The sequence below is a fragment of the Dreissena polymorpha genome, chromosome 14 (assembly GCF_020536995.1).
Source record: "Dreissena polymorpha isolate Duluth1 chromosome 14, UMN_Dpol_1.0, whole genome shotgun sequence".
NCBI lineage: Eukaryota > Metazoa > Mollusca > Bivalvia > Myida > Dreissenidae > Dreissena > Dreissena polymorpha.
The window spans coordinates 63,621,027-63,638,909 of NC_068368.1; the positions used below are offsets into that span (position 1 = coordinate 63,621,027).

General features: G+C 35.0%; 1 protein-coding gene across 1 annotated transcript; it reads left to right on the forward strand.

The window, feature by feature from the left end:
* Nucleotides 1-8,022: 8,022 nt before the first annotated feature.
* Nucleotides 8,023-17,061, forward strand: LOC127858280 (uncharacterized). Its single transcript, XM_052395271.1, has 3 exons — nt 8,023-8,434; nt 14,067-14,958; nt 16,083-17,061. The coding sequence occupies exons 2-3, from the start codon at nt 14,145-14,147 to the stop codon at nt 16,745-16,747; spliced, it is 1,479 nt and encodes a 492-aa protein (XP_052251231.1). The 5' UTR covers nt 8,023-8,434; nt 14,067-14,144; the 3' UTR covers nt 16,748-17,061.
* The last annotated feature ends 822 nt before the right edge of the window (nt 17,062-17,883 follow it).

Genomic DNA, 17,883 nt, shown 5'->3' on the forward strand with positions numbered 1-17,883 from the left:
ATTATTTATCATATTTCGTAGATGTAAATAATCCGATTATTTAATAATAAGTAAAAAAAATACTTGCTAAGAAATTAATCAAAAAGTGATAAAGTAGCCTATATCAAGTCAAAGGCCTATCTTTTTGAATGACAGGAATCTTGCCGCTTGATCAAAAAATCAACATAACCAATTATTTAGTAACGGTATAAACGATTCAACACTAAACATAAACATTATTAACCCATTTATGCCTAGCGTCTAGAAAAAAGGCCTTGGCAAACAGCGTAGACCCAGATGAGACGCCGCGTGATGCGGCGTCTCATCAATGTCTGCGCTGTTTGCTGAAAGGAATTTCTGTACGAAAGATTCTAAATATAGAAATAAATACACTAGAAATCCATAATTTTGGAAATAAATTGATCCAATTTAGAAGGATGGGAGAGTCCACTAGACATAAATGGGTCAAACCTGAGGTTACAGCCTTGGTACGCTTATTATCGAGCATTTAGGGGTATTATCGTTGTATTAAGGATAGACGAATATCACAGTTTTAATAGTTTATTAACGTCTCTTCAATACACATATTTGACAGCTATATACACATACAAGTTATTCATAGATTACAAGTGTATTGCCACTCAGTACAGAGTTATAAGAGACAGCTCTCTATCTAAAACATAGGTATTTAATACTTTATACATAGAGAAATAGAAAAATAATAAAAATTAACTAAAAAAAAAAAAACATAAGCATAGCATAAAATAAAATCAACTTAACAACCAGATAGGTTATGAGCTCCAGTTGACAAATTAAAACACATGTAGTTTCTAAACAGCATGAGAGATAACATTTATATATATATATATATATATATATATATATATATATATATATATATATATATATATATATATATATATATATATATATATATATATATGTATATATATATATATATATATATATATATACATTATAAAATCAACTAGACACCCAGATACTAAGGTTATGAGCTCCAGTTGACAAATTTAAAACAGCATGAGAGATTACATATTATATATATATATATATATATATATATATATATATATATATTTATATATATACATATATATATACACACACACATTATATATAGGATTTTTTTAATTGAACTCATTAACAGATAATTTACAAATTTATATGTGAGCATCACTAAAATCTGATAAAACATACGTCTTGCTAAAAGTTAAGAGAAGGCTTAAAATGCTATTTATACAAGAGATGTGTTCGTGTAGTTAAGATCATATGGCAGGTCTTGGCACTGACTTTTACCATGTTTTTATTTGAAAGTACAAACACTAGTTTATCATTATCACAGAGCGAGTTAAAAGATCTGTTTATCTCATTAGCTTTAGAGATAAGGTCAATCCTAACACAGTTGTAGGCATCACAGTGAAACAAAACATGAGATTCATTTTCAATATCTAGCTTACATAAGGGACAGATACGCAGATTTTCGGGAATATTCTCATACCTTCCAGTCTCTAATCTAAGTGGAGCAGTTCCACATCTAAACTTAGCAAGAGCAGATCTATGTCTTAAGGGTAGTGTAGATGTAACATACGTTTCTACAGCAAATGTTTCTTTAAACTGTCTATACGTTCTAAGTTTATTACGCCCCCTACCAGATGGCCCAACTTCAGCATTAACATTATTTGTCCATATGCTAACATATTTATGCATGGTGTGGGACAACACTTGTTCACAGAAATCTCTCAGGTTTCTGTCTCTACAGTCATTCAATGGATTTAACAAACAGATATCATTAAAATGAGTTTTACATTCAAACTGCCAATTCTTACAAGTTCTGCTACTTTTGACGGAACAGAATAAAAATACTTTTTGATTCATTCTACCACTGTCCATATTAACAAGTCTATACCAATGGTGTGCAATAGATTTCCACTGTTTAACATGTGGTGGTTGCCAGGCAGTGTCGCCATACAAAGCATTTATAGGTGTGTATCGGCCTGTACCAAGGAAGAATCGAATAGCTCGACTTTCTACTGCATTAATACACGAAAATGATTTAGTGCCCCAAATGGCCGCACCATATGAAATTATAGGCCAGACAGTCGTATCATATAATTTGGTAAATACTTTATATGGCAAACCGCCTGCTGATTTACATTTAGCAATTAAAAGACCAAGCGCTCTGCCAGCACTTTGTGCCACACACTTAGCAGTGGCACCAAAATCTAGATGCTCATCCAATAGGATACCAAGGTACATGTACTTGTTCACAACTTGCAAATTGTAGTCACCACATGTAAATGAGATTGTTGTTCTATTTCTACAATTAGGTCTAAAATGCACTATGTGACTTTTATCATGATTCACAACCATACAATTGAAAGAACACCATGTATTTAAAACATTTAACATAGATTGTAGATCCTGCTCATTATCAGAGATAAGAACAATGTCGTCTGCATAAAGTAATATACATAGTTTTTCATTATCACTTATGGATATTCCTTTATCCAGGGCTTTAATTGCAACAGCTAGATCGTTAATAAACAGATTAGAAAGAAGCGGTGACAGGCCACAGCCTTGTCGAAGGCCACATTGAACCTCAAACTCTTCGGTATAAAGGCCATTAATTCGTACACATGATGTTACATTATTATATAACGATTTGATAGCTATGACAATTTTTCCATTAACACCTATCACTGAAGTCAACTTATTCCACAAAATGCCTCTTTCTACGAAATCATACGCCTTTTTAAAATCAATGCAGGCACAGAAAGTAGACTGCCTTAAACGCTTTCTTGTTTCAATAATATTAGTTAGAGACGACAAATGATCAATTGTACTTCTATTTTTCCGAAAGCCATTTTGCTCATCAACAATGACATCATTATCCTCAGACCATTGTGATATTCTGTCATTTAGAATGGAGCTATATAATTTATACATGGAACAGGATAATGCAATGCCTCTGTAGGACAGGGGGTCTCGTAAATAAGTTGTACTTGATTTAGGAATGGGACTTATAATTATTTTACCCCACTCAGATGGTACTATGCCAGAGTTAAAACAAACATTAAAAAGAATATGTAGAAAAGAAACACAGACATCATTTTTTAACACATCTACAGGTATTGAGTCATTACCACATGCTTTGCCACACTTTGCTTTAGTAATGGCCTTCCATACTTCAGATAGAGTAATATTTTCATTTAAACTTTCACAACTTAGATTGTTCCCAACATTGCTATTTCCTAACCATGTTTGATATTGAAAAGAATTGTTTCTGTTGCAAAACAGACTGCTAAAATCATTCTTCCATTTTGACAAAACTGTGTCAATATTATCTGAAATAGAGCCATCATCACAGACCACTTCTAAAGGGATAGCTTTAGCCAAGCATGTTCCAATACAAGTTGGCCGCAATCTGTGAAAAGGGGTTTGGATGCATGTGCGTACAGTGTCGTCCCAGATTAGCCTGTGCAAACCGCACAGGCTAATCAGGGAAGACACTTTCCGCATAAACTGGATTTTTGCTAAGAGGAGACTTTCTTTAAACGAAAAATATTATGAAAGCGGAAAGTGTCGTCCCTGATTAGTCTACGCGGACTACTCAGGATAATCTGGGACGACACTTTACGCACATGCATTAAACCCCTTTTTCACAGAGCGCGGCCCAAATATTAGTGTGGCCTTATAATGTATCCAACAATTAACTATGGATTATGTCAGCTGTTATCCTTACGATATATCTTAATAGTGAGTAAACGTGCATTCAATTAATGGTGTCGAGAAAAATAAGTCTTTTAAAGATCGAAATAAATATCAACGATCCTGTTCCTCGTTGAAATTCGTGTAAACCGATTCACTTAATAAAAGCAATGAAATATGCTTCAAAACTCATTATTTAAAAAAAATCTAGCATTTACATAGTTTTAAAATTTGGAAAATGGCCTGTGTCACTGAATGCTCTCTAAGACGCTCCTGCCATAGAGCAGCAAAGGTAAAACAGCTTGGATCGCGTACGACACGCTGTTTGTCGACGGGAAGCCAGTTCGGGACTAGGAATGCGAGGGGGATGAGCTGCGCATACTATCATGGAATGTGCATGGGTTTACTGCTTTTAAACGAGACAGCGTCAATTTTTCTAACATTATAACTAATCATGACACAATTTTTCTGTACGAAACGTGGACTTCTGACTAGCATGCGAAGCGCTCGAGTGGTGGAACTGTTCTTTATATAAAAGGTGCAATTTCTCACGGTGTTAAAAGTATTAGGAACTATTGAGACACTGTTATATGAATTAAATTGGATAAGGATGTTTTTCATATTGACAAAGATGCTTACGTATGTGGTGTTTACGTATGGTGTGAAGATTCCCCAGCGTACACTATTTTTAATGTTGATATATTTGATGTTTTAGAATCAGATATTAATTTATACGACCCATTAGGATATGTTTATGTAGTTGGAGATTTTAATAGTCGTGTAGGCTATAAATGTGATTATATTATTCATGATAGAATGACTGATTGTATTGATCAAATCGATTATATTCCAGATGAACCACTGTACCGGGCCTCACCCGATAATATTGTAAACAACCATGGTGTTAAACTTGGGAGGCGGAAAACTACAACGGGCGAGGCATGGTCAGGGGTGATAACCCCAAAAAAGGGTTAGGGTAAGGGTTAGGATTAGGGGTCGGGTTAGGGTTAGGGTTGGGTTTAGGCTAACCCAAACCCTAACCCGACCCCTAACACTAACCCAAACCCTAACCCTAACCCTCTAACCCCCCCTTGCGCAATACCATACCATGCCTCGCCCGTTAAACTTATTGACCTTTGTCAATCAACCAGTGTACGCATTCTTAACGGTAGATTTCCCGACACAGACAAGTTTACATTTATATCGCAACAAGGCGCGTCGCTAATTGACTATCTGCTCACAAAAGAATGCAATTTTTCGCAAATTAATAATTGGTTGAAGATCTTAACGTATATAGCGACCATACACCAATTAGTTGTTCGATACATGTGAATTTTGATCATCCGAAAGAGATATATGAAAATTATGTGAACATAAAATGGGATCTATCTAAAAGGGATAAATTCAGAGGTGCTATTATTAGTCGACTTACCGAACTTAATAATTTGACCATTAGTCATAGTAATAGTCTACAAAACAGGGAGTCCATATATACACTGCTGAACTCTTTTACAGCAATTATGCGTGAAGTAGCTGATCCGTTGTTTTTAAACCATGCTGTACATAAAAATGTTTCTTATAACGACGAAGCGCATGTTAAGAATGCGGACTGGTTCGATTATGAGTGTGCTCAATCAAAAAGTATATATTTACAAGCTCTGAACAATTTTAATAGGTGTAAAACATCAGATAGTAGACGGTTACTTTGCGCACACAAAGCAAATTATAAATCTGTAATAAATAAAAAGAAACGTTTATTTGAAAAAATTAAACTTTTAGTATTAGAGAAATTAAAGCACGCCAAACCTAGGGATTTTTGGAAGCATTTTAAACATTATAAGAATAGAAAGAGTAACAAAATTTCTAATGATGATTTTTATAACTATTTCTCGACCATTAGTAATGATATTTCACAATGTTCAAATGACGAGGCAGAGCAATTTTGTCGCTCACGCAATTTTAATAACTGTGATGTCCCGTTCCCAGAGCTTGATAAACCTATCACCACAGACGAAATTTTAAATGCCGTTAGGTCCATGAAATCACGTAAAGCATGTGGCTATGATACTGTGAAATCATTTATTTTCGCCAGCACGAAATTTCGTCATTTTTATAAAAATGACGATTTTATCTGCACTTAAATTCGCCAATTCCTGACTTTAAAAAATGCTTCAGTCAATATCCGATTTGTTTGTCCGAAATATATCGCGGTTGCGAAAAATCGTAGTGGGAAAAGAGGGAGGACACTTGAGAGTCACTTGCAGGAGGTGGGTCCTGTTTGTCACATGTTAATATACTAGTCTTTTGTTATCAGGTGATCAGTTATTTGCCCCCATGGGTCTATCATTATTATTATTAGCGGATTAGTGGGACCGAATAACCGTTAACGAGTGTTTGAAACCCGGGTTTGAAACAGTGAAGCCAGTTGCCAATTGGTCCTATTCATTTATTATCATGGCCAAACTTATAACAAGCTTACCTTTATCGGCGCAAATTAGAGAAGGTGCGAAGATTATTGGTTAAAATTAGTGTTAGCAAACTGTTTGGTCAGTTTTCAATAAAGTTTCAAGAGTTTTGCATCGTAAATATTTGATCACTTTAAGTACAATAATTTTCGGAAGTGTAAAGTTCAGATTTAATTGTAACCACCAATGGACGAGTGAGTTTAAATTTGATTGAATGCAATAGGATACAAAGCAATGTTTTATTGCGTCATATTCAGTCATTCGAAACACGTGCTTTCCGGGGATTTCCTGGAAATCGCGCAAAAATAAAAGTGAAATTTTGAACACAATTTCCCTGCGTTTGGATGGAACTAATCGTTATGATTGCTAATTTCTCTTTACCTGTTACGTTATCAATTTCTACAAGTAACAATTATTTGAAACATGTATCGTAAAACTTCCTAAAACTAACTAAAGATGTCAATGATTAAAAAGATCGATAGCCCATAAAACGAAGCACAAGCTAGTTTTACACCTGTATTGTAGTTAAACGCAAACAACCAAACTGTTCTGTATTTATTTGTAATAAATGCGGTGAATGTATACGGTAAGTATAAACATCACCATCTTTTAATTTTGTTTATTGTCTTTGATCCGGATCTAATCCGGTGCGTGGAGGCTGTATAATCTTCTGCAACAACACTGAAAAACACAATACACACATTGGGTAATAAAGTTGTTAACAATTAGCGCTTATCATTACAATTCTACCTAAACGAAGTCAACGCAGTCGATTCAGCTGTACTGCTTTCGCGTTTTAAGACAACGTTGACTGTTAACATCGCGAAAAATAAGCACTTCTCGATACTTATAAACCTATTTTCTATGTGCATGCCAATTTTCAGACCGATCTTTCACGTAGAAATGCTTGAAAACGCATTTTATTATAACGCCTGATAAGCCATGTGGCTTTCGCGTTAGGAGCTTTGATTTATAACGGGCGTTCAGGCGCAAAACGATTACCCTAAATAATTACAATCGGTCAAAATACTGGAATATTGTTACAAGCTATGTAGAAAAAGAAGTAAACAACTATTAAAACGTGTTCATGAGCTCTTTCAGCACAAATTGTTGCGATTTGAGATGCTGAAGACGAGTTTTTGTACGTTTTTTTTTCTTATTTTCCTCTGAAAACGTATTTTTTTCTTAAAAACTCACGATGCTCCTTAAATTCGCGAAACAAACGCATTTATTCCGTGAAATTTGCCAAAACGCGTCATATCCCACTAAAAAAATGATGATTTTCTGTAAATACAGCTTCTTTGTGACTAGGCCTGGTTTTGCGTTTAGGTCATAATACACCAAATAGTTTCCCTATATAATTCAATGTAAAAGCGACAACTTTGAGCGAAAATAAATGCAACATTTTGCACATAGAGACCCCCATAACCATACCTTTTCTTAAAGGCCATTCTAAGCGGAATCGATTTATGCAATAAAAAAGATATGTCATGTACAAAGCAAGAAAGAACTTGACACAAATCAAAATCGACTGTTTTTGTAACTTTTTTTTTCGGCCGTTTCTTAGTGAAATATAACCTTTTCTACTGCAATGGTTTACTTTAGTCTTCAAGTGTATCATATTTCAGGGATTCAGTTGTGAACACCTATTCATGCCCTACCATTATCTCCGCAAGATCACACCCCAATAATGGTAAAAAGTGTCAAACATGCCTTCCTGTCAACTATGATATTTTTTTAGAGAGTACAGCCCTACATGAAGCGATCATTTAGTGTATTGTAACCTTAGAGCAATGTCACGTGTCAGTTAAGTAATTTGCCGAATGAGTATTTCATGGAAAGTGTGGATATTTTAGGATCTCATCTGTGTGATATATTCAATGCTATTTTAAACTCGGGGTATTTTCCTGATAAGTGGACCGAGGGGGTAATTGTGCCAATTCACAAAAAGGGGGATACTGAAAATGCTAGTAACTACTGAGGTGTAACACTTGTAAGCTGTTTGTCTAAGCTATTTACCACTGTAATAAACAAGCGGATTAAATCTTTATGTAATGAAAACAATATTATTTCGGACGCTCAGTTCGGATTTCGGAAAGGGAGATCAACCGTTGATGCCGTTTTTATACTTTTGTCAGTAATCCAAAATTACCTGAATCATAATAAACGTCTTTATGTTATTTTTGTGGACATGTTTAAATGCTTTGACTCAATTTATCGAAATGCCCTTTGGCTGAAAATGTACAAATCAGGAATCCAAGGTAAATTGTTAAGAATCATACGTGATATGTATAATAAAGTAAAATCATGTGTAAAATCATGTAACACCTACTCCGACTTTTTTGAATATGCAGTTGGTTTAAGGCAGGGGGAAGTAATCTCGCCGATCTTGTTTTCATTCTTTGTTAATGACCTTGAACTTTATTTGCAAAATGAACCTACTTCGGGATTATTATTTTACGATATTGTGTTAATGCTTTTACTTTTTGCAGACGATATGGCCATTTTTGCGAAATCGCCAGATGAATTGCAAACAAATATTAATCTTTTGCACTCTTATTGTAAAACATGGGGACTTACTGTCAACACAGACAAAACAAAAATTATGGTTTTCAGGAAGAGGGGCAGACTATTGCCAAATGAAAAATGGAATTTTGATGGCAAAGAATTAACTGTTGTAGACGATTTTATTTATCTTGGCAATGTTTTCAACTACACAGGGAGTTTTAAGCTGAATCAAGAATATTTAGCAGGTAAAGCAATTAAGGCATTAAACGTACTATTGCAACATTTTAAAAAGTACGATCTAAAGCCAAAGATACTGTGTCAACTTTTTGATTCATTTGTTGGCTCTATACTTAAATATTCAGCACAGGTATGGGGATTTACGCAATCAAAAGAACAAGAGAGAATACATCTGAAATTTTGCAAACGTATTTTAAAACTTAAAGCTAATACATCTAATGCGGGCGTATATGGGGAGTTAGGTCGATACCCTCTGTTCATTACAAAGTATATACAAATTATTAAATACTGGAGTAAAATTATACATACAGATAATATTTTTATTAAAAAGGTTTATGACCAGGCCAAAGCAGATTGTAACGCTGGCTTAAAAAACTGGGTATATAATGTTAAGTTATTGCTAAGCAATCATGGTTTCGCTTATATTTTTGAAGACGCTGAAAATATCGATTTTAAATCATTTATTTGTATTTTTAAATAACGTATCTTTGACAATTTTATACAGGAATGGTCCCAGAGCATGCAGACAAACCATGTTCTTACTACTTATGTACTTTTCAAAAACAATTTGCATTACGAATCATACCTCGATTTACTACCTAGCAGCCTAAGAATGTTTTTCTGTAGGCTAAAACTATCGGTTCACCCACTAAGAATACAAACCGGTAGATATGGTAGAAATAGAATTGCTAGGGATCAGCGTTATTGTTTATTTTGTAATTCACATGAAATTGAAGATGAATATCATTTTTAACCAGGTTTTCCGAAGGAAAAAACTGGTTATTAGATTGGCGAATGCGGGCGGGCTGGCTGGCTGGCTGGCTGGCGGGCTGGCTGGCTGGCTGGCTGGCGGGCTGGCGGGCGGGCGGAACAAGCTTGTCCGGGCCATAACTATGTCGTTCATTGTCAGATTTTAAAATCATTTGGCACATTTGTTCACCATCATTGGACGGTGTGTCGCGCGAAATAATTACGTCGATATCTCCAAGGTCAAGGTCACACTTTGAGTTCAAAGGTCAAAAATGGCCATAAATTAGCTTGTCCTGGCCATAACTATGTCATTCATTGTGAGATTTTAAAATCATTTGGCACATTTGTTCACCATCATGGGACGGTGTGTCGCACGAAAGAATCACGTCAATATCTCCAATGTCAAGGTCGCCACGACTAAAAATAGATTTTAAAAAAAAAACTTACAAAGGGGGTTAATTTTTTTTGTTCATTTCAAAAGTTCAGTTTGAGTTTTCTCCCTTTATCAGATTTTTTTTTCACAATGAAAACCTGGTTTTGTGACAATTTTGTCCCTTGTATGCTTATATGTCCATTTTTAGAGGAGATACGCAAAAAATATGTACCAAAGCTTTATTACCAACGCCCATCGATGTTTAAATTTTTGGAAATGTTGGGCATTGATAACAAAACCAAATTAATTAAAATTTCTCTTTTTATTAAATACGCATTAAATAAAAGAAACTCATTGTTAAATGTAAGTTCATCATCGTAAAACAAGGACACATACTTTAACATTTTGAATATCACAATATGTATGTATATCACAATAAAATGTAATAAGCTTTATAATAAAGACCAGGTATACCGTATATACAGGTATACCGTAGTTACTGTCAATATATGATTACCGTGACATGAATGTTCTTAATTATGCTTTGTTTGTTTTGTTATATTGGCGATGTACATTGTGCAAGTCATAATAAAACACATGTTCTGTTCTGTTCTGTTTATACGAAACGATTATTGGATTATTGTTTCTCTCTCGGAGCGGACGACTAGGTGAACACTATGGAAGCGTTCCTTGTTGTCAAGGATTTCAGAAGCAATAACTACGACTGCGCAAGATTTTGTATCGAAAACATTCTCATTTGAATCTATAAGCGGATGTAAATTTCGGAAATAATAGTGTTGTAAATATTCCTCTTATGAATTGGAATCGACATTGTCATAGAGATTAATGTTTTATTGTTGATAATTTATGCATTTACTTAATGTGTAAATGTTATAATAATAAACAACTAGATAGTAAAAATCAATAATGTGAAATGTTTTTTGTTTGACTGAACGTTACTCCCAAAATGCTACATGTGAGGATAGATATAAAACGGAAGGTATAAATTAATTTTACCTGAAAAGATAGCAAGCGCATGCTCTTTTTCAGCGAAAAATTAGTGTGAGATCAGAAATAAACTAAATTAAGGTTTAGCGTAATGTCTGTATGTTGGCGATCAGGTTTTCATTTGCACTTACTTGACAACAAATAAGGGAAACATACTAGTCGATTTTCCAGTGATATCTTGGCACTGTAGCTGTTACAATAGATAATATATCTAAAATATAATTTTGTGCGGCATTTCATGCTGTTGAATTTACTGTGATTAAACTCAAACTGTGTAATGATCAGTTAAAAAGAGGTGTAAAGGTAAAAAGAGGAAAGGAATTCCATGTGGACGAAATTATATGACTATGCTGATTCCGCGCATTAAAAAGTAAGGAAAATGAAACACTAGAAAAATGTTAATATTTGTTCTTCTTCGAAATAATGAAATATATTTATTTTTAAGGAAATAAAACAGTAACGTTATTTCAAAGAATTGATAACCTTCTTCGATTTGTTTTTAAATTTCATTTAAGAAAAAGCAGCAATATTCCAGAGTGTAAGGATATTTATAAGTTATTTAGATATTAACATCGACTGACAAATGGTGTATTAAGAAATACATTTGGGCTTATTATACACGCGTATAAGTGAGGATTGTAAATTGCTTTATTTGCATGCAATTTTTATAAATTAATTAACTGATTTAAATAGACTGTTTCACGCTAAAATAAACATTTACTAACACGAAATAAAAATCCCACATTTTTAAAACAGTATCTTGTGCACGCACATATCAGAACTCATGTTTAAAGGGGCCATCTTTTCACAGATTTTGGCATGTATTGAAGCTTGTAATTAAACGCTTTATATTGATAAATTAAAAAAATAGACATAAAAGTCTCCAGTAAAAACACATGGAGTCCTGGAGTTAAAAGTCTACCGTTGAGACCACTCGACCATCATGCTATGAGCGGGTGAATTTTTTTATGATAGGCCTTGTTGTTTCGCAAAATATAACAACAGAACTTTCCAAATTATTCAATCGTTTCGCGTTGCAACACTTTATAATTTTCAGGTTTTCAAATCGTCAAAAGATGAATATCAAAGTACTGACAGTACTGGTGTGACGATGCTTTTCAAGAGGATGGATATTCAAGCATCAATTTAAGTTTATCTACATCACCAAAATTGTGTTTGTGGGTACGATAATTTTGGGTACACAAATTATGTCAAAAAAATGGGTAAAAAAATGGGTACGAAAAAAAATGGGTACGAAAAACAATTTGGGTACGAAAAAAATTTGGGTACGAAAAAAAATGGATACGAAACATTTTGGGTACCAAACAAAATTGGGGGTACGGGGAAGTAGTACAGGTGGGGAACTTTACCAATTCAGCGAAACTGGAAGGCTGGTTACATTCTCGATCAAATATAACAAGAAATATATTCGCCGTGTATTTTCTGTACCATTTATTTAAAAAAAACTTTCTGTTACAGTAAAACGTTTGTGGGTTATAACATTACGTTACGTAGCAGATACATTCAAAACTTGACATGCAATTACACCATGCTCTTTAATTTCACATGTATATCAAACAAAACGTTATATTATGTTGTTTCCTTTCTTAAGTTCATGATGTTATGTGTACGGACGTGATTTCACATGCCCATGTGCATGAACATATAATTTTTCTCTTTTGATTATTGTTTTTTCTCTCATTCAATAAGCTTAGGCATGTTTGTTCGTTTAGTACGGCAATAATTTCATGATGATTCCCGAAAGTAGGTATGAGCACATAGTATTAGATGATCGCCTTATGACCTTTTGTGTCTTTTCTTTTATACCTTCAAATCCTGTTAGGCATTGGTTTAGATCAAAACAATCTGATTTTTAGTTTAACCGCGCCTCCCAGTGCTAATTTTTAATCATGAAAATCTTTCAGTTGGAACTTGATTTGCTTTTGGCATTGATTGTTCACGAAAGAACTAACTGTTCACTAACTTGTGCGGGTGTTGGAGTTCCAACGCTTATCGTATCGCATATGTCACTAGCAATTTGAAATAAACTATACAACAGCAACCTCTATGATAAGGCCAAATCTCCGCGATATGACCTAATATGTGTTTAAAACAGCAAACACTATCCAACAAACGAATGAATTATCAAACATAGGGTGTGCACTGATGTGGCTCTCTAATTCCTGTTTGAAAAGTTTATTAAACATGCAAGTGAGAGAGCACGCAGAAGAGCGAGTTTCATAAATATTGTATGTGTGTGTATCAGAGTTTATTGACAGGTCCTACTGGCCTCTTCACGAGGTCTTTGTAGCTCGACCTGCCCCTGTGACTTTTCGGGGGAAAATATTTAATTTTTAGCCATACGGCTATTATGCTGTTTATATACCATACTCGCTATAACGTTTACAAATGGCAGGTTCGAAATAATTCGTTTTCTTTATACTAATGATCGCGTTAACGTTAATTATACACGTTAAAATTCGCAATTTATTTACAGAATCACGACAAATGTCAAATACAATACAGAAAATGCATAGCTGTTACATTGATCTATAAACATACAATGGATTGAAAATAACGGATTTTAAATTAACGTTTTCAAACCATTATTAAAACTTTTCCCAGAATATGCTGTCCTATTTTTAGCTGAGCTTCATTAAATTTATCAATGATAATCAGCGAGGTATGCCGATTAGAAAAAAATTCTCAATCGGACTGGCTCGGTCTTTTACATAGGTCGCCATTGTGAAGATTTTTTTTATGGTATGATAACTTAGACGAGCTGCTTCGCAGCATCGTCAATAATGAATATTGTAGAGCATGGTAAATGTTCAGTATTACTATTTCCTCGCAAATGTCATAACTTAAACGAAAATTTGCGAACCTGAAATAACTTTTTTTTAATTTTGTCAATTTACCAAAACGTGAAAATACCCCTTTAAAGTGAACAGCAAATATGCATACTGACATATGTCGCTCTGGGACGTCTTTGATAATAATTTATTGGTAAATTTCAGGGATGGAAACATGGTTCGAATCAAGCACTGATAACATTACGACGGCTGTGGCTGCAACTGTACTAACTACGCCTTACTATGCAGAACGGAATGTTGGCAAACATTTCAAAAATGTTCATAACTTATGGACCGACATTCGAACATTATGAACGGCTTGAACTATATGTTTATATTTATCCAGTTAGTCTGCTTACTGCGTTTATGATCATTGGACTTATCGGTAACTGCTTCGTGTTGTATATATTCATTAAACAGTGGGAACGGAATAAGACATCCGTGTTTATCATTACATTGGCCGCTCTGGACGTAGTCAACTGTTCTTTAATTATTCCGGTTGAAATCTCCGTGTTTGCGAGGCCCTTTACGTATGACCATGACGTGCTCTGCAAGATCTCGAGATGCTTGTCATTCATTGTCACGGCCAACTATTCATTCGTTCTGGTCACTGTGGCATACGACCGCTACCTCATGGTATGTAAGCCACTCAAGAGGATCACATATGGACAGCGTTACGCTATGAGGGCCTGCATTGGAGCCACCGTCTTGGCCGTCGTCACACAATGGCCCGCACTCGTCATCTACGGAACGAGTACAATCACACTGCCAGTCCCCAAAAACTCAACAGAGACCGACGACAATGCTACAGAGATACATTACTTTGTACAAGGCAAAACATGTCACGTGACTAATTACTACGACGAGGTTGACAAGATTCCAAAGTTGCTGTTCCTCGGTTTCTTGATGGGTGGTCACGTTATCATCTTCGGTACCCTAATCGTGATGTATATGGTGATCGGAAACCGTCTGTTCTTGTCGTCGTTCGTCGACATCCTTGACAACAGCGGACATGCATCTGGGCTTCTTAAGTTAGGCATCGTGTCGGCAATTACAGGTATATTAACTATTCACGACCTACCAACCTGCATAATATCACGCTAATATATAAGCCGTGCTCTGTGAAAAACTTTCCGCATTTATGATTTTTTCTGTTTAAAGAAAGTCTCTTCTTAGTAAAAATCTAGTTAAGGCGGAAAGTGTCGTCCCTGATTAGCCTGTGCGGGCTGCACAGGCTGATCTGGGACGACACTTTACGCACATGCATTAAGCCAAATTTTGTCAAAACACGACTCAATTATTCACGACCTACCAACCTGAATAATATCACGTTTATATATTTAAATTGATAAAAAGTCAAATATTCTTCTTTCGGTAAAACGTTCAATGCGTTCGCGATGATCGATGCATAGATATTGATAAAATAAGTTTCGATATTCTATTTTCGTAGCTGTTCATACATATGAAAGATAAGAAACCTTATTTTATTTAAAAAATGAACAATGTTGAAGTAAAAATGTATTTCACATTCGAGCTACTTCTTTCATGTTTCTATTTCTTTGCCTAAAAATATATTTCAAACCTTTTACTTAGAATACAAAATATACAATTAAATGAGTTCGTTTGAATTTTCTCGTCCAATAATCTTTTTTTTTTCAGAAATGTTTGCCAACACAACTAAACTCTTTCAGTGCTGGAACCGAATTTAAAAGGCCTTTGCAAACAGTTTGGATCCTGATCAGACGCCACAAAAAGTGGCGTCAGATCAGGATCCAAACTGTTTGCTATTCTGATAGTATTCTTTGAAAACAATCGAAGAAAATGCTTATTTTAGAAAATTCAGCAGACGACGTTTAAGCAGAAGACAAATTTCCCAGCACGCAAAGGGTTAATTGTCAATTGATTGCCACCATATGTCCATGGCAAAAACTAGTATTGAAAACAATTATTATTATTACAGAAGAGAAAGTAATTATTGGTACAAATACTTCATACATGAGCGTGTTTACATTATGAACAGTGTATACCATGGAAGCAGAAGATCCTTATTACGATTCCCGCGAGGCTTGCTGATTACTCCAGTTGTGCTTCATTAGCTGCATTATAACAAACAGCCAATATTCTCCACCCCACGGGAATTCGTTACTCTAAATACTGCTACTTCTGTTGTTCTTATTTTAGGTACGGCGGCCAAAGGTAAAATTCCGAGTTGCAGTCACCAAACAGGTACGTTCTCAGCGGATCCGAGCCAGTCACCAAAGAAGAAGAACACGCTCGCGCGTGCGCAAAGCGCCGATGAGGCCGAAAAAGCAGACGTCAAATGGAGGCGAAGTTTAGAAGACCATCGAATCTCCATCGGCCCTTTAGCGACGGGGAACGATTCTGAGCGTTTTAAGTATAAGAGATCAGTTTCTACTCCAGAAGAAGATAACGTCTTTGAAACCAGTGGGGACAAAAATGGCGTCGATCTTGTGCCGCAATCTGAAGGTTTATCCCCCGCGCTCTGCGGTAGCAGCATGAACGTCAGTATGGCACATACCTCCGCGCCACATCGACAGGCGAAACCAGGTGGCGACTTGAAAGAGCTCTCCCTCAAAAAGAACACGTTAATCATGAGAATGGTGACGTTTATGTTCATACTGAGTTACCTTCCTTACTTGATCCTCGTAATGCTGAGGTACGTGGACGGAGACATTCCGAAAAAATTGCCGACGAACTTGAAGATCTTGTACCACGTGTTCCTGAAGAGCTATTTCCTGAACAGCGTATCGCGCCCGTTCATTTACATCGCCATGAACGAGCAGTACAGATCGAAGTTACTCAAGCTGATATGCCGGTGGCGATGATGTTCATAAAAACAATTCTGAGAAACAATTGCACAGTTCGGGAGTAGAAAACATATTTGTTTCTTAAAAGGCATCGTTTAACACCCTGAAACATATGTTTTGCAGAATCTGTCATATATGATACTCTTAAATTGCATTACATTTTAATTTAATATTTATAATTCATATTTGTGTAAAAAAAATATTGGTATATGTATAGCGGAACATACATTGCATCCAAAAATAACTTTTTCCGCCAAATGGTTTTACTTTTCTCAATTATTTTCTGTTCGAAACCTTAAAATAAAAAAATAAATAAAACACGGTGAACATCAGTTTCCGTTTATAGATTATTCCAATTAAAACAATGTCCCTTGAACATTTATTAAAAAAGAACTTCATCACCTACTTTGTTTCGTTTTACCATCACCATATTTTTTTTAGCTGATATTACTTTCATAATGAGCAACATTCAAACATTAAAATACAAGTTGATATTCCAAAACTCTTATTCGGAACGATCTTGATCAATATTACATTCATTAATTAAAAACTGTACATGAGGTTTTAATAAGCTGTTCATTAAAAGGGAGCCTTCACAGATTTTGGCATGTATTGCAGGTTTGTCATTAAATGCATGACATTGATAAATGTAAACATTGGAACTAAATAGCTCCAGTAAAAAAAACACGATTTTAAAAAGAAAAAAGGAATCCTCAACTGGGCTCGAACCACTGATCGAGCAACATTTGGAGTTAAAGTCAGCTATAACACCACTCGGCCATCCGGGCTCACACATTATTACGCGCTGTGTATTAGCATCTTTAAATAACCAATCCTCGTAATGTCACAAAATGCAACGATAGCAACAGAACTCTCCATATTATCGTTTCGCGTTTGTTACGCTTTGTTATTTTCAGATTTAAGAGCATGGTTAATGTTCAGTAAAAGTGTTTTCTCGCATATATCATAACTACAACGAAAATTTGCAAATATGAAAAAAAGCCAATTTACCAAAACGTAAATATGTTCCTTTAATGCTTGCTACGGAAAATGGATCTGAATTACGTTAGCAATATGCGAACATATCATGGAAATTAATTATTTAAAAAAGACATGCATGCTTTTACAACAATCCAGACTTCATTTCTATTGAT